Genomic DNA, 22,473 nt, shown 5'->3' with positions numbered 1-22,473 from the left:
AGGTCCACCCCTCGGTCTCGTGCCCATCGGTATGTTGCGTCTCTCCCCTGATGACCAGAAGCGTCATGGGCCCAGTGAGCTAGGAATAGTTCTCCCTTATGCTGCCAATCTAGGTCTACTTGTGATATTTTCACTTTGGCAGCTCGGTCTACCTGTTCGTTGTTGCGATGCTCCTCAGTAGCCCGACTCTTGGGTATGTGTGCATCCACGTGTCGAATCTTCACGGTCAGCTTCTCTACTCGGGAGGCAATGTCCTGCCAGATCTCGGCGGCCCAGATGGGTTTCCCTCTGCGCTGCCAGTTAGCCTTTTTCCAGCGACTTAGCCATCCCCAGAGAGCATTAGCTACCATCCATGAGTCGGTGTAGAGATAGAGCCTTGACCACTTCTCTCGCTCTGCAATATCTAAAGCCAGCTGGACGGCTTTAAGCTCTGCAAGCTGACTTGATCCACCTTGTCCCTCAGTAGCTTGTGCCACTTGTCGTGTGGGGCTCCACACTGCAGCTTTCCATTTCCGGCTAGTGCCTATGATTAGGCAGGAACCATCCGTAAAAAGGTCATATTGTCTTTCAGTTTCTGGTAGCTCATTATATGGTGGGGCCTCCTCAGCACGTGCCACTTGCTCCTCTTCTTCAGAAGACAATCCAAAAGTCTCCGCCTCAGGCCAGTTTGTTATGATTTCCAGAATCCCAGGGCGATTTGGATTTCCAATACGGGTGCGCTGAGTGATGAGGGCAATCCATTTACTCCATGTGGCATCAGTGGCGTGATGTGTAGAAGGAACCTTTCCTTTAAACATCCACCCCAGCACTGGTAGTCGGGGTGCCAGAAGCAGCTGTGTTTCAGTGCCAATTACTTCTGAGGCAGCTTGAACTCCTTCATACGCAGCCAAGATTTCCTTCTCTGTGGGAGTGTAGCTTGCTTCAGAGCCTTTGTAGCTCCGGCTCCAAAATCCCAGTGGTCGACCCCAAGTCTCCCCAGGCACCTTCTGCCAAAGGCTCCAGGACACACCATGGTTCCCGGCTGCAGAGTAGAGTACGTTCTTGACCTCTGGTCCTGTCCTAACTGGGCCAAGGGCTACAGCATGAGCGATCTCCTGCTTGATCTGAGTGAAGGCTTGTTGCTGCTCAGGGCCCCAGTGGAAATCATTCTTTTTTCGGGTGACCAGGTAGAGAGGGCTCACAATCTGGCTGTACTCGGGAATGTGCATCTTCCAAAAGCCTATGGCACCTAGGAAAGCTTGTGTCTCCTTCTTGTTGGTAGGTGGAGACATAGCGGTGATCTTGTTGATTATTTCTGTTGGGATCTGACGACGTCCATCTTGCCACTTGACTCCTAGAAACTGAATTTCTTGGGCTGGTCCCTTAACCTTGCTTCGTTTAATGGCAAAACCAGCTTTCAGTAAAATCTGGATAATTTTTTCTCCTTTTTCGAAGACTTCCCCTGCTGTGCTTCCCCACACAATGATGTCATCGATATACTGTAGATGTTCGGGAGCCTCGTTCTTTTCCAGTGCAGCCTGGATCAGTCCATGGCAGATGGTGGGACAGTGTTTCCAGCCCTGGGGCAGTCAGTTCCAGGTGTACTGCACTCCCTTCCAGGTGAAGGCAAACTGAGGTCTGCATTCCGCTGCCAAAGGAATGGAGAAGAAGGCATTTGCAATATCAATGGTCGCATACCACTTTGCTGCCTTGGACTCTAGCTCGTACTGAAGCTCCAACATGTCTGGCACGGCAGCGCTCAGTGGTGGTGTGACCTCATTCAGGCCACGGTAGTCCACCGTCAGTCTCCATTCCCCACTGGACTTGCGCACTGGGCATATAGGGCTGTTGAAAGGTGAATGGGACTTGCTGACCACCCCTTGGCTCTCCAATTTACAAATCATCTCATGGATGGGGATCACAGAGTCTCTGCTGGTACAATATTGCCGACGGTGCACTGTTGTCATGGCAATTGGTACCTGCTGTTCTTCAGCTCTCAGCAGTCCCACAGCAGAAGGGTCATCTGAGAGACCAGGCAAGGTATTCAGTTTCCGGATGTCTTCTGTCTCTACAGCAGCTATCCCAAAAGCCCAGCGATGTCCCTTTGGGTCTTTGAAATATCCATTTCTGAGATAGTCTATGCCAAGGATGCATGGGGCCTCTGGGCCAGTCACGATGGGGTGTTTCTGCCACCCGTTCCCAGTTAAACTCACTTCAGCCTCTAATACAGTAAGCTGCTGGGATCCTCCTGTTACCCCAGAAATAGAAATGGATTCTTCTCCTACATATCTTGATGGCATCAGGGTACATTGGGCACCGGTGTCAACCAAAGCTGTATATTTTTGTGGTTCAGATGTACCAGGCCATCGAATCCACACGGTCCAATAGATCCGATTGTCCCTGTCCTCTACCTGGCTAGAGGCAGGGCCCCTCTATTCCTGGTCATGGTAAACGTTGCTTTCTTCTGGTAAATAGGTTCTTGAGGTTCCTTCAAGAGGATCAGTTATATCATTATTCTTATATTGTCTGGAACTCTGTGTTTGAGAGACTGGAGCAGCATTGACTCTTTTTGTGTTAGGTGTTCTTTTTAGTTCATGTACTCGGGCTGCTAAGGAAGAGGTGGGTTTTCCATCCCACTTCCTCATGTCTTCTCCATGCTCCTGAACAAAAAACCAGAGGTTTCCTCGTGGAGTGTATCCTCTCTCCTTGGCTTGGGAGCGCTGGCTCCTAATGGCAGAGATTCTTGTGGGTTCTGGTGAATTATGGTAGCCTTCTTCCTTAAATTCCTTTTTTTAGTTTCTTATGACTCTCTTCAATCAAGTCCCGGACTTGCTCAGCCAACCTTGTTTCCACGGACGAGACATGGGTACGAAATGGGGCGGTGTCGGAATCTGTGGGTATTGGTGATTCCGAGATTGTAGAAAGTCTCTGTCTTTCTGCCCCGTTGCCAAAGAAGAAGCCATAATTCGTCTGTGCTGGTTTCAAGGTTGTTTATTCTTGCTTATCTCTAACATGTTCTGCTGCCCTTCCGCAGCTCTGTCCTGCAGGGCAGTGTGCGGGGCTCTGCCCCTCAGTGGGATGGTACAAACATTATATACCAGAAACTACGTGTACTATATTTACAATAATGTGCCAATATCTGTCATCTACGTTGAACAGTGTGTCCCCAGCCTAAACCAATAGAAAAATGCCAACACCACAGTGAAACATGGAGGGCATGAAGAAGGAGGAAAAGGACAAGACACACACGATTTCCTCCATCTTGCCTCCTTTGAACCCTTTATCTGGAATCCTAAAATTCTACTTTTGCACCCGTGTCACACTAATTATTACTCATATCAAACACTCAGAGTGTGTAATTCATCCTGTAAGATTGAAAACTCTTTTCCATGGACAGAGATCACAGACAGTGTCTCTTAGGGCTCTGTACAGGGGGGTTCCTGACCCCCTTGCCAGGGTCCCAGGCCTTCCAGGGCAGCCAGAGGGATGCCCTGGATTACCACAGCAAACCTCATCAGGACCCATTGCTATAGTCAGTTTCCATGGCAACCAGCACCAGCCCCTGTTGCTATGGTCAGTTTCCATGGGAACCATCACCAGCCCCTGTTGCTATGGTCAGTTTCCATGGCAACCATCACAAGCCCCCTGTTGCTATGGTCAGTTCCCATGGCAACCTTCCCCAGCCCCTGTTGCTATGGTCAGTCCCTGGGCAGCTCCATGGACACCCCATGCCAGGGGTGGTTGCCATGGACACCAGCTCAGGCCTGCAGCCAGAGGCCGTTTCCATGGCAACCATTGGCACTCCCATCCCCAGGGTCATGGGATCCCAGAACCACAGAAGTGGCTGAGCTGGGAGGGACCCATCGGGATCCTCGAGTCCCGCTGCTGGCCCTGCACAGGACACCCCAACACTGCCAGCCTGGGCCTGGCAGCGCTGTCCAAATGCTGCTGGAGCTCAGAGAGCCCTGGAGCTGTGACCCTTCCCTGGGGAGCCTGGGCAGTGCCCCAGCAGCCTCTGGGCAAAAACCTTTCCCTGAGATCCAACCTAAGCCTGCCCGGACACAGCTGCAGCCGCTCCCTCCACTCCTGTCCCTGGGCACCAGAGTGAAGAGGTTCCCTCAGCCCCAGCCAGGGACCCGCTCCCAAGGCTGCTGCCATGGCCACCAGGGCTGGCACCAGCTGGGATGCTCGGTTTCCACAGGCCGGGATTCAGGAATGGAATTCCCCAATTTCCTGCTCCTGCTAAAACCGTGCTGGCTCTCGTTGCCCTCCCACCTTCCACTGAAGGAAAAAAATGGAAAGATCCCAGGCTGGGATAAGAACAATTTACTGGGAACAGCAACGAGATAAGGAATAAACTGGAACAGAAAAAATATTGACAACAGAAGGGATAAGAAAAACTATTTACAGGGGAAATTACATCACCATCAATTGTATCTTCCTGGCCACATGTCTCCTCCTGCCTGGAAAGGACAACCTTCTCAGGGAGAGAGAGAGAGAGAGAGTCCCTTTCCTGCCCCTGGCAATGACCTGAGGTGGGAGTGAATGTAGTGACAGGGCCATAGCCAGACCCTCATGTTCTTCAATCCCACATAAGGTCATTGGCAGGGGCAGGAGAAGGTACAGGTATCTTCCCAGCATGGATCACAGGTAACAGGGATCACCAGGGCTCTTCCCAATGTGGGTTCTTCAATGGGGGATGAAGCTGGAGCGGTGCATGAAGCTCTTCCTGCAGTTGGGGCACTCACAGGGCTTCCCTCACCAGTGGCTCCGTTGGTGTCGGGTCAAGTCAGAGCTCCGGGTGAAGCTCTTCCCACACTGGGGACACTCGTAGGGCCTCTCCCCAGTGTGGATGCGCTGGTGCCTGATGAGGTTGGAGTTTTGCTTGAAGCCCTTCCCACAGTCAGAGCAGAGGAAGGGCCTCTCCTCAGTGTGGACCCGCTCATGCAGGAGGAGTTTTGAGCTGCTCTGAAACCTCTTCCCACATGTGGGGCACATGTAGGGCCTCTCCCCAGTGTGGATGCGCCGGTGGGTGACAAAGGTGGAGTTTTGCTTGAAGCCCTTCCCACAGTCGGGGCAGAGGAAGGGCCTCTCCCCGGTGTGGATGCGCCGGTGGCTGATGAGGTGGGAGTTTTCCTTGAAGGCCTTCCCACAGTCAGGGCAGCGGAAGGGCCTCTCATCCGTGTGAATCCGCTGATGTACAAGGAGAGCAGAGCTGCTGTGAAACCTCTTCTGACACTCAGGACACTCGTAGGGCCTCTCCCCAGTGTGGATGCATTGGTGGATGATGAGGTGGGAGCTCCAGCCGAAGCCCTTCCCACACTCCCCACACTTGTAGGGCCATTCCCCAGCGTGGATCATCTGATGTCGTTTCAGACTGTTGCTCTGCCTGAAGCTCTTCCCACACTCCAAGCACTTGTGGGGCTTCTCCCCATTGTGAAGCTTCTCAGGGACCACCAGCTCTGAGCTCTGGCGGAAGCTCTGCCCACCTTCCTGACCCAGAGTGGGCCTTTCCTCCTCAGAGCACCCTGGGCTGGGTTTGCAGCCCCTCCTCCTGTGGGATCTCCGGGGCTTTTCCTCCCTGTTGGATTCTTGCGCTGTGGAGTTGCTCAAATCGGCCTCTTCCATGAGGTTCTGCTGCAGAGATTTGTCCTTCCTGGTCTCCATCATCAGCTCCTGCTCTGGGGGAGGAAGGACAAGGAGAGGATGGGATTTGCCTCCGTGCCACAAGGAAGGGTAAGGAGATCCCCCCAGTGCATCCCTGTCAGGAGAGCGTCGGCAGCGGGGCTGTCCTGCAGCCGGGGGCCAGGCTGGGCCAGGAGATGGAGCAGGAGAGAGGAGGAAAGGGGCACTGACTTCATCCTCACCTGCCTCGGTGTCCCAGGGCGCCTTCCTCTTCCTCACATCCTCCTCCTCCATTTAGTGAAGGTTTTGGTACGGGAAATTCTGTTTTGGGAGGGAAACAAGGGATGAGCACATTGAGTTTTGTACTGATTTCAAAGCAAACCAGGGGGAGAATTTATGCCAGAATTACAATTGAAAAAGAAAATTAATATCAAGGCAATGATACAGAAACACTGGTTTAAACTCACAGAGTCAGGATATAACCTGACACCCCGTTGGTCAGGGTGGTGGTAGCAGTCTGATTAAATAGTGGCTGCAGTCCGGCTGGAGTGATGAACGTGATTCTGTCAAAGTGGTGATCCTGTAGAAGGGTCTGGTCTTCCTCTGCAGGTCCAGTGGTGGTTATGGAGCTCTTGTCCTCTGGGAATCCAGTAGGCAAGGTGGTTGTGGTGTTGCAAGGGTGAGATTATATCCAGGCAGGAATGCTTGGTTCCTCCCCCTGGGCGGAGCATCCCACAATGGGATGATGTAATTTTATCAGCCCTGCAGTGACACTCAATGGCCCATTAACAGAAGATGGCCCCTGGAGGGCATTATCAGGGCTGAGTCATGGAAGAGATAAAGAACACTGCCCCACCTGTTGATAACAGTTTCTGGAGATGGTGACTGAAAACACTTTTGGTTACATCTGACACTGTAACCTGAAACAGTGAGGCAATCCCTGCTCGGGGTGGGGGGTGAACACCACCCCCCTTACCCAAACTGGCTCAGGTGTAAAACCCCCACCCTGGGAAGGACACGCACACAGGGGACAATGTCACACTTGCCTCAACCCAGGGGAGGTCTCTGTCCCTCTCACTCCATTTCTCTCCCCCCTTTTCTCTTTCTTTCCATCTCTCTCTCTCTACCTCACATTTACTGTTCAATAAAATCCACTTTGGATTTGGTCTCCTTAGCACCTTCATTGAGGCAGAGGCATCTCTCTAACAATTTTATTAACCAGATTGCGACATTATTTTGGCACAGTGAGTTCAGGGCACTGCTGTCTGACCCCAAGTGCCTTTGACAACAGCCTGGTTCCCTCCTATGAGGAGGTTCTGCCTCTTTCTGGAGGAACTCTTGGAAACTTGGATGCAGCTTCCTCTGAGTGACTTTTGGGAGAACTTATAAGGAAAATGGCTGTTGTGGGTGGCCAGGGTAAAGAAAGTATTTTCTTGTCCTTCCTTGAAAATTTTTTTTAAATAACTGGAGAAAAGGGAACAAATTATACTAGCAAGACTGACAAGGATCATTCACCCCAATGTGAGGAATTCAAGACCAGTAAATTCCTACAAGAAGCCCAGTTCAAGTAGATAAATTCCCAAGTAACTCCCGAATTCACAGGTCTGGGACTTTGCCAAATATGAGAATCATTATTTTCTTTGTCCCTGTCAACTTTGTGACAGCTACACAGAGCTTTCCCTTCCCTTTATTAATCTGTATTGGGCCAAATTTCCACTTTCCTTTTATCGGAACCTGCCAGCAGCTGAGCTGAAGCTGTGCAGGAACTGATGAAACTTGGATTTGCCACAGAATTGCTTCTATTTTCAGTTTATTCATGTTTGGGATTTGATGTGTTTCCATCACAAGTGACTTGTGGGAAGAGCAAATCATCCTCAAGGCATTTTATGGAGGGTTAAGTTTGATTTCTGCCAAGTTTGTTTTGTCCAGTGCTCAGGGGATGCTCAAGGGGTATCTGGTTTTGGTTTGGCCCTAATTTTCTTCTGATTTGTCTTTATCACTTAAAAATACCTGAAAAATCACTAAGAAGAGTATTGACCAGACATGTCAAAAGTCCCTCCATCTAAGAGTTATTTGAGGTGGAATTTACGGTTTGGAAACATATTCTGGGGGATTTGTGGGTTCTTCGGGGATATATGGGCGTATTCTCCATATCTTTGCACTCCAAAAGCCAAGGTGGATTGCTCTGTCACATCAAAATTACTTAATCCCACCTCAAAATGGCTGGTTCCCACCTCAGTCCCATGCCAAAATTACTCAATTCCACAGCCTCCAGGGTGAGATGGGGTTGGAAGGAGATTGAGAGAAGTAAGATCCAAATTTGAGGTTGTGGGATCAGGATTGTATGGGGCTGGGTGGGTGTGATTTATTTTGATAATAAATAAAACTATCAGAATTATTGATTTCTGTCCCATTCATTTTCTGTCAGTTCTGGTTTGCTTTTCAGAGTGACGCCTTCTCAGCTGATTTTGTTTTTGTCCTCCTGCCCCAGACTGAAAAGCAAGATGTGTTCTATTTGCCATCTGTATGGCAGTTGTCCTGTGTTAAGTGGGCAGTTTTTCCTTATCTCTTCCACAATCAGTCCCCCCTCAGGGGAGACATCTGCTGATAATGGGCTATTGAATGTCACTGCATGACTGATAAGAACTATAACATCCCATTGTGAGATGCTCTACCTAGAGGAAGGAGCCAAGCATTCCTACCTGCATCTAATCTTGAGATTCTGGCCCACCAACAAAGCTTTTTCTGGGCTGGATTTCTCAGAGGAACAGCTGCCTCTTCCTCTTCAGAAGAAGACACCCTTTTCTACAGGATCACTTCTCCAACAGAATCACACCTGACACTCCTGGAGGACTGCAGCCACCATTCCAATTGGACTGTGGCCAACACCCTGTCCAACAGAGTGTCAGGTTGTATTCTGGCTCTCTCAGTGTTGTTTTGGTTTACTGTATTGTTTATTTTATCTTTTTATTTTCTTCCCTAATAAAAAACTGCTATTCCTGCTCCCATATTGTTACTAGAGAGGCCCCCTTAATTTCAAATTTATAACAATTCAGAAAGAAAGAATCTACATTTTTCCATTTCAGGGGAGGCCCCTGCCTTCCTTAGCAGATACCAGTCTCTCCAAACCAAAACACCTCCTTTCTCTCCTGCCTTCCTTTGCCTGCTCAGTTTCTCTCTCAGTGTCTCCCTTGACCCAGGGCAGCTCCCACCAAAGACCCTGTCCTGATTTAATTCCCAATCCATGAGCTACGACAACCATGGGTGAAGTTATGAAGGCTGGCAGTGAAATGTCACTGTAGGATCCTGCTGCACTTGGCTTTTGGCTCTTCCATAAGGACTTTGCCTTCAAGGGCAGGAACATCTTTTCCTGCTGGGAACTGGAATTCCAGCCCCTGGGAGTGTGTGCCATGGATCCCAGAGGGGCAATCCTGAGGCTCCCAGGGTGCTGCTCCTGCCGTGCCTCCCAAGGAGCTGTGCAGGGCAGGGGACAAGGTGCAGCAGCTGTGTTGGTGCTGCAGTGCCACAACAGCCCCTGGTTCCAGGAGTTTCCGCACTGCCAACAGCCGTTCCTGGGTTCCATGATGCCCTGCTGTGTCCCCATGGATATTTGGTGGCATGAAGTTCTTCAGTGTCACAATGGCCACCTCGCTCCATGAGCTTCTGCAGTGTCCAAATGGCCTCCTTGGATGGGCAGTGTCACCATGGACCATTGGCTCCATGCAGCCCCGCTGGGTCACCATGGACCCCTTGGTTCCATGAGGTTCTGGGGGTGTCTCCATGGTCTCCTTGGATCCACAGTGCCACAATGGACCACTGGATCCACGTGGCCCTGCTGTGTCACCATGGCCCCTTGGTTACGTGGGACCCCAGAGTCACAATTGACTCTTTGTTTTTGTCATCCTATGGGAGAGAACTGTCCTTCTCCTCCAGGGGTCTATAGCCAAAACTGGGATTCCTTCCCCACATTTCCTTATATGCAAAGATTTTTCCCCAATGAAATCTGCGAATAGAAACAGGTCTGGCTGCCTTGGCCACCCAGGGGCCACCTCTCATCTGCCTTTCAGACACTGGGTCCGTGTGCTTTTCTTGCTTAAAAAGCATCCATCTCGACCAGGCACCCATAGCCAAAATTTGGGATCTCCCTCCCAAATTCCCTATATACAAAGATAGCTCCCAGAAAAATGATGCCAGGAATCACAAGTCTGGCTGGCCTTGGCTTCCTGAGGTCTGGCACTCATGTTCCTCTGAAACACTGGGGCTCTGTGCTTTCCTTCCTAATGAAAAGAACTCATCTTCCTGTCCAGGCACCCATGGCTAAACCTGGGATTCCACCTCCAAAACTCTGTACATCGAAGGATTGCTCCCAAGTGAAAGCTGCCAGGACAGACAGGTCTGGCTGCCTTTGGCCTCTGGGGGGCTTCTTCTCATCAGCTTTTGAAATACTGGGGCTCAGTGCTTTCCTTCTAATGGAAAAGAACCTTCTTTCTTCTCAAGGTGTCCGTGGTTAAAACTGAGATTCTTCATCCGCAATTCCATATATCCAAGGATTACTCCATGACAAGAGTTTCCAGGAGAAACAGGTCTGGCTGGCTTGGTCTCACAGGAGCCTCTCCTCTCCTCTCCTCTCCTCTCCTCTCCTCTCCTCTCCTCTCCTCTCCTCTCCTCTCCTCTCCTCTCCTCTCCTCTCCTCTCCTCTCCTCTCCTCTCCTCTCCTCTCCTCTCCTCTCCTCTCCTCTCCTCTCCTCTCCTCTCCTCTCCTCTCCTCTCCTCTCCTCTCCTCTCCTCTCCTCTCCTCTCCTCTCCTCTCCTCTCCTCTCCTCTCCTCTCCTCTCCTCTCCTCTCCTCTCCTCTCCTCTCCTCTCCTCTCCTCTCCTCTCCTCTCCTCTCCTCTCCTCTCCTCTCCTCTCCTCTCCTCTCCTCTCCTCTCCTCTCCTCTCCTCTCCTCTCCTCTCCTCTCCTCTCCTCTCCTCTCCTCTCCTCTCCTCTCCTCTCCTCTCCTCTCCTCTCCTCTCCTCTCCTCTCCTCTCCTCTCCTCTCCTCTCCTCTCCTCTCCTCTCCTCTCCTCTCCTCTCCTCTCCTCTCCTCTCCTCTCCTCTCCTCTCCTCTCCTCTCCTCTCCTCTCCTCTCCTCTCCTCTCCCTTAGAAACACTTGCCCTCTGTGCTTTCCTTCTTATACAAAAAACCATCCTTATGTACGGAGAAATGGCAGATACTGGGATTCCACCTCCCAGATTCCCTATATCCAAGGGTTGTTTTCAGACAAAAGCTACCAGGACAGAGAGGTGTGGCTGCCTTAGGCCTCTGGTGGCCGCCATTTATCTGCCCCTGAAACACTGGTGTTCCATGCTTTTCTTCCTATGGAAAAGGACCGTCCTTCTCCCCCAGATGTCCATGTCTGAAAGTGGGATTCCACCTCTAAAATTCCCTATATCCAACGGTTGCTCCCAGACAAAATCTGCCAGTACCATCAAGCCTGGCTGGCCTTGGCCTCTGGTGGCTGCCCCTGCCACACTGGGGCTCGGTTCTTTCCTTCCCATGGAGATCACTGTGACACTGTGGGCACCTCATGGAACCAAGGGGATCATTGTGGCACCACTGGAGCCCATGGAACCAAGGGGCCGTGGTGACACTGCGGGGCTTCATGGACCCAGAGACCATTATGACTCTGTGGGGCCTGATGGAACCATGGAGACCATTCCGACCCTTCAGGGCCTGGTGTCACGAAGGGGGCATTGTGACACCTCAGAGCCTCCTGGAAGCAAGGGACCATTGGGACACTGTGGGGCCTCATGGAACCGAGGGAACATGGAACAGGTCTGGCTGGCTTGGCCTCCCAGGGGCCACCTGACAGGTCTGGCTGATCTTGGGATGCCAAGGGCTGCCTCTCATCAGCTCCTGGACCACTGGGGCTCCGTGCTTTCCTTGCTATGGAAAAGAACTGTCCATCTTTTCTGATGCCCCTTGCCAAAACTGATACTCCGCCTAAAAAATTTCCTGTGTGCAAGAGTATCTGCCAGAAAAAAACCTGCCAGCTCTGCCTGGCCTTTGCCTCTGGTGGTCACCTCTCATCTGCCCCTGAAGCACTGGGGCTCTGTTCCTTCTTTCCTATGGAAAAGAACTGGTCTTCATTTCTGGGGACCATGGCCAAAATTAGAATTTGGCCTCCCAAGTTCCATATATCCAAGGATTGCTCCCAGACAAAAGTAGCCAGGACAGACAGGTCAGGCTGGCCCTTTGCTCTGGTGATTTTCTTAGACTCTGAGCTGAATGTTTTCATTTGAAAACACCTTGGAGAGGGCCCAGAGATCTCCCAAGGTGGGGTTTTGAGGCCTCGGGCACATGGCCACTACATATGGACAAAGGAGCTCTGTGCTCTGTGCTGCTGTGGTGGTTTTGCATTGCAGAAGTGATGTCCTGAGAGAAGCTGCTAGCAGTTTCCTCAGTGTCTGACAAAAAACCAATCAGTAATTTGCTCTGAGAGCTGACAATCTGTTAAACCACTAAGCAAACTGCAGACGCCTCTGTGCAGACCCAAGTTGAAGATGAGAAAGCCTGGCTGGGTCTCTCTCCCATCTGGCCCCAAAGAGGTGCCAAGGCCGGCCCAGCCCCATCTCAGCCTTCTGGCCTGGCTGCTGAGATCCTGGCCCTGCCCCAGCGCGGCCCAGCCTGACACAGCCCCAGCGCAGCCGCTGCAGAAACCTCCATGGGAAAACAGCTCCGGCTGCAAGGACCGAGCCCGGCCGAGCTCACGGAACCATCTGCAGCCCCGGGCAGATATTGACTCTGCCAGTGCTGCCATCCTCCCTCCAGTGAGAGAAAAGGACACAGGGCAGGCACACAGAGGAGCAACAAAAACACACTGAGGTCAGTGAAGAGGAAGTTGAGTCCCAGATGGGAAGGATGAGGAGATGCCTTGATCTTGGGGCTGAAATCCTCTGGTAAAGCTACGGAGAAGGATGTAATTGATACATCAGACTCTCTTTTTCCCTATAAGGCATTGAAAAGTATGGGGAGATTGTTGTTTTCAGCAAAGGCCTCCATGCTAAAGTAAGCAAATATTGCAACAGCTGTGATCCTATGAGAAGAAGTTTGAACAGAGAAAGAGAGCAGAGTGATTAGACCCTGTGCACCAGGGAGAGATGAAGACCTCTTTTTGCAGAGATGAAGATGATTTCAGAAATAGATGAAGAGAACCGTTGCTCTTAAACAGCTCATCTTGAACTAATAACCCATAAGCTGACATGGCCCATTAACACAGCCGTGGGAAAAGCTGTGAAAAAATGTGAGTGCCTTCGGAATTGCAGATTTTTCCAGGCAGCTGCTCTTTGTGGAAATTGAGACCCACAAGATAACTGTTTTCTTATGGAGAAGTCTCCATAGCAAGAAACAGAGACTCCTCTCCCTAAGTGAACTAAAGAAGGACTATTCCAGAGGTGGTAAACTGACTGAAAATTTTTTTGTTTGTCTTTTTATATAATCAGTATGTATGAAAAGGTTGTATGGAGAGGGGAGGTGTTCTGAAAGTTTTGTTCTGATCCTTATTACTCTTTCTTTTGTTCCTTTTAACAAACTTTTCCTTATACTCTTAAAGTTTGAGCTTACTTTGCCTTTCTCCTAATCCTACCTCACAGCAGGAAATGAGTAAGTATATTCTAGTGAGTGCGCTGGTAATTAGCCAAAACTGAACCCACCACACTAATTAATGCATTGGCTGAGAAATCTGAAATTGGCAAACCAAAACCACTACAGAAACTTCCTGATGAACTGCAGGAGAGCAGAGGGTGATCAAGGCAGAGCCATGGTTTGTCAGGACTTGCTTGATCCTAATGAGCCTCATGGTGCATTTGGAGCTGAGCCCTGAAACCTCAGGGCCTGAGAGGAGATTGCACAAACCTTTCCAGGAGTCAAAGTCAGAAGAAAACCCCAAAGTGCCTCAAAACATTAATGGGACCCACTGAGGTCCATCCCCAACACAGGCTCCTCATGGACTCCTTGGAGGAGAGAACTGGAAGCCAGGATGGCACAAAAACCTCCCAGAGACTCAAAATGGCAAAAAAGCCTCTCAGCGTGGAGAAGAAAATCCAGAGTACCTTACAAAAGTTGAGTATCTCAAAGTATTAATGAGCCCGACTGAGTGTCAGTATAAAGCTCTCAAGGGACTCGTTAAAGCAGATAATTGGGGCCAGGATTGCACAAACCTCTCACAGAGTCTGGATCAAAAGGGAAACACCAAGTACCTTAAAAGAACTGAAGTACCTTGAAGTATTAATGGGCCCCACTGAGTGTTGTTACTGACAAAGCCTCTCCAGGGACTAATTACAGCAGATAATTTGAGGCCAGGATTGCAATAAGCTCTCAGAGACTCCAAGGCAAAAGCCAAAGCCAAAGTCCTTTGAAAAACCTGCAGTCCCTGGGAGCATGAAGGAGCCCCCAGGGCCATTCCTGACCAAGGCTCACCAGGGACTCCTTCCAGCAGATCCTTGAGGCCACTGGGATGTGGGCTAGGGGGAGATGCTGAGGGCAGGACCAGGGGGTGACAGTGCCCAGCCTGGCTGGGGCTGTGCCAGGAGGTCCCAGGGCCTCAGGACAAGGTGTCTCCTCACAGCCCTTGGTGGCACAGACCCTGCTGTGCCCCAGGGCACCAAGACTTGGCTTCTCTTTGTCCCCACCTGTCATCAGTGCCTCCAGTTCTCTGCTCTGCCTGGGGCCTGGGGACACTTTCTCAGTCGTGTCCCTCAGTGGGACCCATTAAAAGTCCAAGAAACTTTGGAGTTGGATTCTGACTTGGAGTTCTGGAGAGGTTTTTGCAGCTCCCTCTCAGGGCCTGGTGTTCAGGGCCTGAGCACAAAGCCCCAGAGGGTCATTAAAGTCCTTGTGCTGTGTCTGTGCTGCTGAGCTGGGCCAGGCTCCTGGCACAGAAGCAGCTCCTGAACACCAAGAGCTTCCAAGGATCATTTCTCTTGCTGAGCAGCTCTTCTCCCAGCCCAGCAGGGCTGGGGCACTGCCTGCAGCCAGCCCGGGCACAGCACAGAGGCACAGAGAGCTTCAATCAGTCAGGGCTGGGAAGGGGCTGAGAAGTGCCTGGGGCAGAATCACTGCCAGCCCTTGGCACAGGAACCTCTGGCTGCAGGACAATGCAGCTGCAGCTCCTGGAGTGATCTCCTAAAGCTGGAACATCCCAATGCCCACAGACCCTGTGAGTACAACTCTGAGCATTTCTGGTGCAGGGGAGGTGAAATTTTGATGAAGCTCTGAAATACTGAAGGGTTCTCACCAGTCATAAAATATTTCCAAGACAAGGATTTGATAAAAAAGAGATTTCCAGAGATTTTGTATTCAGTTTCCTTCTACTGGAGAATGACAGGGAGGGAGGGATAAATATTAAAGGTTGATTATGAATTTTGATAAGTGCCTGAGACATCTAACTGTTAGTTTTAGTGCTCAGTAGGTTCACAGGAAATCCCTAATGTGCTTACCGTCTTTCTGCCCATGGACAGCACCAGCACCACCTTTACTGGAGCCATCAGGCCCAGTCTGAGCTGTCCTTGCTCCAAGCTGCAAACAGAACCTGCCCCCAGCCAGTGCCCAGCAAACAGACAGGGTTCTGTCAGGCCAAGGAGAGTGCACAGAGATTTGGGGTCTGGGAGTGCTGGCAGGGAGAGATCAGGCACAGGGAAACACCTGCAGGAGGAAAATCTCCAGGAAGCAGAGAGAAGATCAGGGAAGGAGAGAAAATAAAGCCCAGAAATACCGTGGCAGGCAGAGTTCAGAGATCTCCACAGGATTCCCTCCAGTGCAGCCCCTCCCTCTGCACAAGCCCCCTCCCTCCTGTGCCCCAGCCAAGCCTCTGCCCTCAGGGCCGGGGCTCCAAGGCGTGCAGCCCCTCCTGTGCAGGCAGAGCTGCAGCAGAGCCGTGGGGCAGCTCTGCAGCCCCGGGCCCAGTTCCCTCTGCAGAGCACAGGGCTGGGAGCAGCTGCCCGGCACTGGGGAATCTGGCAGGGGGCACAGCTGGCTCAGGGTGACACAGCTGTCCCCAGTGCCCGGCTCTGGGCAATGCTGGCAGTGCAGCCAGGGAAGGAGCTGCATCTCCCTTCATCCAGTGCCATCAGAAGGACACTTGGAAGTCTCCAGGAGATTTCAGTCCAAGGTGGAAACTGCAATCCAGGATGCAAACCTGTCCTAGAGCACCTCTGAGTTATGAGATTGATAGGAAAAGGCAGAGGTGTTTTGACACTGAAAATGCTGCTGGGTTGGTGAAATGAGCAATGTGAGTCCTTGGCTGCAAATGTGGAGCTGGGCAGTGGTGGATCCATCTGTCTCAGCTGTACCTGGGGGTTTGTAAGAGAAACATGGGAGTGTGAGCATCATTTATTTGAGAAAATGAAAGCCCAGAGAAACTCCAAGCAGAATGAAGTGACAGACCATGTCTCCCCAGTCTCCACTCATCCTGTAGCCTCAGGGAACCAACTCTGTTCTCCTGGAGGGCAGCAGAAATGCTGGGCTTTTGTGATATCCAAGAATAGCAGGATAGAAATAGGGGGAGCTTAAAATGAAAACCTCTAAGCTCTTAAACACAGAAGAATATCCTTGTGTGTCACAGAGGAGGGTGTATGGGAAATGGCTTTGATTTTGGTTACAGGTAACTCCTCCAAAACTTAACTATCCTTTTCTCTGAACAGGTGCCCATGTGCAGCCACAGCAAATGTCCAACAGCAGCTCCATCAGCCACTTCCTCCTGCTGGCACTGGCAGACACGCGGCAGCTGCAGCTCCTGCACTTCTGCCTCTTCCTGGGCATCTCCCTGGCTGCCCTCCTGGGCAACGGCCTCATCATCAGCGCCGTAGCCTGCGGCCACCACCTGCACACGCCCATGTTCTTCTTCCTGCTCAACCTGGCCCTCAGCGACCTGGGGTCCATCTGCACCACTGTCCCCAAAGCCATGCACAATTCCCTCTGGGACACCAGCACCATCTCCTACTCAGGATGTGCTGCACAGCTGCTTCTGTTTGTCTTTTTCATTTCAGCAGAGGTTTCCCTTCTCACTGTCATGTGCTACGACCGCTACGTGTCCATCTGCAAACCCCTGCGCTACGGGACCCTCCTGGGCAGCAGAGCTTGTGCCCACATGGCAGCAGCTGCCTGGGCCAGTGCCTTTCTCAATGCTCTGATGCACACAGCCAATACATTTTCCCTGCCCCTGTGCCATGGCAATGCCCTGGGACAGTTCTTCTCTGATGTTCCCCAGATCCTGAAGCTCTCCTGCTCATACTTCTACCTCAGGGAACTTGAGCTCCTTGCTGTTAGTGCCTTTTTGTCATTTGCCTGTTTTGTGTTCATGGTTTTCTCCTATGTGGAGATCTTCAGGGCTGTGCTGAGAATTCCCTCTGAGCAGAGACGGCACAAAGCCTTTTCTACCTGCCTCCGTCACCTGGATGTGCTCTCCTTGTTTCTCTGCACCGCAGCCTTTGCCTACCTGAAGCCCCCCTCCCTCTCCTCCCATCCCTGGATCTGGCCCTGTCAGTTCTGTACTCGGTGGTGCCTCCATCCCTGAACCCCCTCATCTACAGCCTGAGGAACCAGGAGCTCAAGGATGCCCTGAGGAAAATGATGACTGGCTGCTTCTCTGAAGCTACCTATTGCCTGTTTTCTTCTGCCAAACTTTTGGAATGGAACTCATGACACGCACAACAGGCCTGCCCAGGTCCCTGGGTAATGTTCAGTGGGTTTTTTGCTCATAAAAGTATCATCAATAACATTTTTTTAACCCCCACCATCTTATTCACTGTCTGCCTCTTGGATGTGACCCATAAGCTCTGTAAACCATGGTTTGTGCTATTGCTACATTTGAACAAAATAAACTACCCTGCAGTGCCTGTTTTATCTGGGATTCCAGTCTGAGGCCTGCATGAAGTTAGAGGGGAGAAGAGGAAGAGAGCTCCAGCAGAGCAGCACTGCCAGGGAGCAGCAGGGACTGGTCCTTTTGGAGCTGCCCTTCCCAACTCCACCCTCTCCTTCCCAGCCCTGCCGTGGCTGTAAGGCCGCAGTGCTCTGGCAGCTTGGTCACTGTCCTGCTGCGTGTCCGTGCTGTGACCACAGGCAGGGACAGGCCGTGGGCACTGCTGGGACACAGCTGGGCTCCAGCACAGCAGCTCCATCAGCAAAGGGCATCTCCTGAGGGCAGGGCAGGAAGGCTTTGCTCTCCTCCAGAGCTGCTGTCAGCAATGTGCTCCAGGAATGCCCTGGCACAGCAAAGCCCAGTGCCTGGGCAGAGGGCGAGTGTGCAGGGGGGCACACAGCAGTGTCCTGGCACAGCCAGAGCTCCTGGCATGGACCTGATGGAGGAGCAGAGCAGGGCCTGGGCTGTGTCTTTGTTCTGGGGACAGCCTGGGAAGGTGCCCCATGACAATTGTCCCACACCAGCCCCTGCAACCACCATTGCCAGCACTGGCCTCTCCCCCACCTGCAGGAGGTTGTTTGTCCCTGCATGGAGGGACACCAAGTGACCAGGCCAGCAGGCCATGTTTGCTGTGTACTGGGGAGATTTTAGCAGTGCATCCTGTGTGTGTGTGTGTGTGGGGAGATGAACCTGTGTGAGCACAAACACCATCAGCAGCACTCGGGGGTGGCACAATTCCAGTGGCACAAACAGTGCCTTGAGGCCATTTTACTCTGAGAGTAACCTCCTCTGGGAAAGCACCTGAATTCTTTGCTGGGCTGTGGTTAGGACAGCATAGAGACAAACATCCTGGGCAGGGAGGCTCCAGGAAAAAATGCTCAGGGCAGCCATGGACTGCACAGAGAGACATTGGATGGAGTGAAGGTCTGTGGGGAGAAAACCCTGCTGCCTCCCTTCTGAACCACCCTGAGGACCTTGACAGGGCTGTGCTATGTTCTGGCCACTGATCTGGGACTGAGGGCTGTGGAAAAGGCCTTTGGTGTCAGGCCTGTTGAGAAGGCTGGGCAGCGTCACTGTGGCACCTCTCTCAAACTCCCTGGAAAGGCCAGAGCCATCCCAGAGGGTCCTGGGCACTTGGGAAGGGCAGACATGGAACCAGTCTGGGCAGGGAGGGGGACTGGGAGAGTCACGGACTGGTCAGGCTCGGCAAAGAACGGGATGTGGCAAATCCTCCTGCAGCCATTCCAGGCACTGGCAGGACAAGGCAGGGACTGCAGAACCCACGTGGGAGGGAAAAGAAGGGGATGTTGTGTGCACAGGCTTCAGCAGGCCTGTGACAGGGTCTGCTGTGGTCTCCTCAGAGCCAGACTGGAGAGACCCGGGCTGAAGGAGTGGAACATGGGGTGGGTGGGAATTTGGCTGAACAATGAGGCTCAAATATCATCCATGGTACAGTGTTCTTGGCAGCCACGCCCTGCTGACATCCCTCAGTGACCAGCCCTTGACCACCACTGTGGATTATTTCTATTATCTCTACAAGGACATGAAATGCACTTTCAATTCTTGGTGGATGCTGCCAAATTGCAGGAGGTCTGTGACTGAACTCATCTAGTAATGGTGACTGCTAAACATAACTGGGCAAGATGACTGAGTTGGGTAAATTTGTCTTGCCATCAGGTGCCAAGCAAGGCACAAGGAAAGGGAGAAAAAACGTATGCATCAGAAGAAAGGCAGTTCAACAGGGAAAAAAACAAAACCGACCAAAAAAACCTTCCAAACCCAACTAAAAAAAGCACTAACAGAAGAAAAGCTAATCCACAGGAAATTGCCTATCAGCAGAAACTGTTTGAAACCCTTGTGGCAGGATAAGATTCTGTATGTGTAGGTGCTGTTTTGAAAGAAAAATATCTTCAAACAGAAATTAATCCCCGACCCCCCTTGTCACCCAGTTCTCTCAGTTGATTGCTGATCATGGTGTCACATGGAATGGAACATCCCTTGGGTCAGTCCAGCCCAGCTGCCCCATCCCTGTTCCCTCAGGAACACTTGCCCACCCCAAGCCCAGAGGTTGGAGGGCTTGCAGACACACCTCATGCAGGGTGAGCACAGTGACAAGGACAGGAGAACAGAACAACATTTACTCTTATGAAGGACAGCAGAACAATCCTTTTGTTCCATGTGGTGTCAGTGGCATGGTGGGAGAGGAAACTTTTCCTTTAAGCATCCACCCCAGCACCAGCAGTCGTGGTGCCAGGGGGAGTTGTGTTTCCATGAGAATCACCTCCAAGGTGGCTTGAACTCTTTCATAGGCAGCCAAGATTTCCTTCTCTGTAGGAGTGTAGTTGGCTTCAGACCCTCTGTAACTTCAGCTCCGGAATCCCAGTGGTCAGCCTCGAGTCTCCCCAGGCTCCTCCTGCCAAAGGCTCCAGGACAAACCATTGCTCCTGGCTGCAGAGTAGAACATATTCTTCACCTCTGCTCCTGTCCTGACTGGGCCAAGGGCTACAGCATGAGCGATCTCCTGCTTGATCTGGGCAAAGGCTTGCTGCTGCACAGGGCCCCAGTGAAAATCGTTCTTCTTGTGGGTGACCAGGTAGAGAAGGCTCACAGTCTGGTTGTACTCGGGAATGGGCATTCTCCAAAAGCCAATGGCGCATAGGAAAGCTTGTGTGTCCTTCTGGCTGGTTGGTGGGGACATCGGAGTGATCTTATTGGTGACCTCAGTGGGAATGTGACACTATCCGTCTTGCAACTTTGCTCCCAGGAACTGGATCTCTCGGGCAGGTCCTTTGACTTTGCTCTTCTTGATGGTGAAGCTGGCTCTCAACAGAATCTGGATGATCTGTTGTCCTTACTCAAATACTTCCATTGCCGTGTTCCCCCACACAATGATGCCATCGATGTACTGCAGGAGCCTCTGGCCCCTCAGTTTTCCAGTCCTGGCATCTCAACTCCAGAGCCTGCTGCCATGCTCCCTCCCTGCCCCTCAGGGCCTGGACCCACGTGGGCTGGCTGGCTGCTGCCAGCCAGGGGCAGGAGTCAGAGGCCGGCCTGAGGGCCAGCGCGGGCCCCTGCAGCTGCCCAGGCCACGCTGCTGTGGCTGAGACCCGCCCTGACACAGAGCTCTGGCCCCACAGAGCTGCCGTGACCATGTGGGGGACCATCATGTCCTCGAGCAGGACCGCCGAGCCGGCACTGCAGATCCTCCTCGATGTGCTGAGCGCCTGGCCAGAGGACAGCGTGTACACCTCTGATGGGGACAGCACAGGGGTCTTTGCCCTGGCTGTGAGTTTCTGGAAGCGGCCTTTGCCAGCCCCCAGGCCACCTCTCCAGCAGCTAGCTCTCTGCCCTGCTCCCAGCTGCATCTCCCTGCCTCAGGCGCTTGTTGGAACTCAAAATGTCCCTCAGACATTTTTGGAGTTTCCAGGGCCTGGTCGGAGGCATTTGAGACCCTGGCAGGCAGCTGGAAACAGCTGTGATTTTGAGTTTGAGCCATGGAATGATTTACGAACTTTGAATGTGGAACAAGCAGTCACCAAAATTTATATATTATAGTAGAAGTAGTTACAAAGTAGAGAGAAAAAATTTTTAGTATTGTATGGGGGGGTTTAGCACCTGTACAGGGGGGTTTTTACTTTGTACATGGGGGTCAGAAGTTTTAAGATGGAGGAATGTAGGCCGGTCCTGTTCCTCCTCTTTCTTCTTCCTTACCTCCATGTTCTTGATGATGTTGGCACTTATGTATTTGTTTAGAGTAGAAAAGCACCATTTAATATAGGTAGTAGGTATTGGGGAAAAACTGTAAACATGTATCTCGTAATGTATCATATAAAAGATAGCAGCAGCCCTGGGCAGGGGGTGAGAAGAAGAAGACACCAGAAAGAGAGGGTGTCAGGGATGTGTGTGCCTCTGCCTGAGCTGCTGACTAAACTGCAGTAGCCAGAGAAGACAATCTTTTAGATAGTTTACAATGTTCTGCCTTGAGATGGAACAACAAGATGCTGCAGAGTTTTCTTTGGAACCACAGGTTGGAGGAGAGACTTTACCACCACATGGAACGCTTAAACCAGGCCGGGGTTCCGACAGCTGTATAGCAACAGCCCCTCAGTTCCATGAGGTTTATGCTGTCAGCAATGGTCTCCTTGGTTCCTTAGGGTGAAAAGGGCTGCTTGGTTCCATAAGGTTCTCAGTGTCACAGTGGTCTCCTTGGTTCCATGAGTCCCTACAGTGTCACAAGGTCCCATAGTTTCCAGGAGCCTCTGTCCCATTAACCATGTCCTTTGTTCCAATGAGACCACACAATGTCACAATGGCCCCTTGGTTCCATGAGGTTCCACAGCATCACCATGGTCTCCTTGGATAGGCAGTATCTCTATGGACCATTGGTTCCATGCGGCCCTGCTGTGTCACAGTGTTTCCTTGGTTCCATGAGGCCCCACTGCATAAAAATGGAATCTTGGTTCTGTGAGGTTCGGTACGGTCACAATGGTGTCCTTGATTCTGGAGACCCTTGGTTCCACGAGGTTCCATGATGTCACAATGGTCTCCTTGGTTCCGACTGGAACAATAGAGCCCTGGTTCCATGAGGTTCCATGATGTCACAATGTTCTCTGTGGTTCTGAACTGCAACAATGGACCCTTGGTTCCACGAGGTTCCATGATGTCACAATGTTCTCTGTGGTTCTGAACTGCAACAATGGACCCTTGATTCCATGCGGTTCTGCAATGTCACAATGGTCTCCTTGGTTCCGGACTGTAACAATGGACACTTGGTTCCACGAGTTTCCACGATGTCACAATGGTCTCCGTGATTCTGGACTGTAACAATGGACCCTTGGTTCCATCAGATTCCATCATGTCACAATGGTCTCTTTGGTTCCAGACTGTAACAATGGTTCCTTTGTTCCATGAGATTCCATGATGTCACAATGGTCTCCTTGGTTCCATGAGGCCTTGCTTTATCACAATGG

General features: G+C 51.6%; 1 protein-coding gene and 1 pseudogene across 1 annotated transcript in view; one reads left to right on the top strand and one right to left on the bottom strand.

The window, feature by feature from the left end:
• LOC140681608 (uncharacterized) overlaps positions 1-15,131 on the bottom strand; it is a 370,130-nt gene extending 354,999 nt beyond the window's left edge. The window contains 2 exon segments of the mRNA XM_072921594.1: positions 4,713-5,472; positions 15,084-15,131. Of these exon segments, the coding sequence (XP_072777695.1) occupies positions 4,713-5,472; positions 15,084-15,131 (808 nt within the window).
• Positions 15,132-16,309: 1,178 nt separating this feature from the next.
• LOC101233511 (olfactory receptor 14J1-like) lies at positions 16,310-17,307 on the top strand (annotated as a pseudogene).
• Positions 17,308-22,473: the final 5,166 nt, after the last annotated feature.

Source organism: Taeniopygia guttata, chromosome 37, assembly GCF_048771995.1.
Source record: "Taeniopygia guttata chromosome 37, bTaeGut7.mat, whole genome shotgun sequence".
Classification (NCBI taxonomy): Eukaryota; Metazoa; Chordata; class Aves; order Passeriformes; family Estrildidae; genus Taeniopygia; species Taeniopygia guttata.
This window is presented reverse-complemented; position numbering and strand designations above follow the sequence as displayed.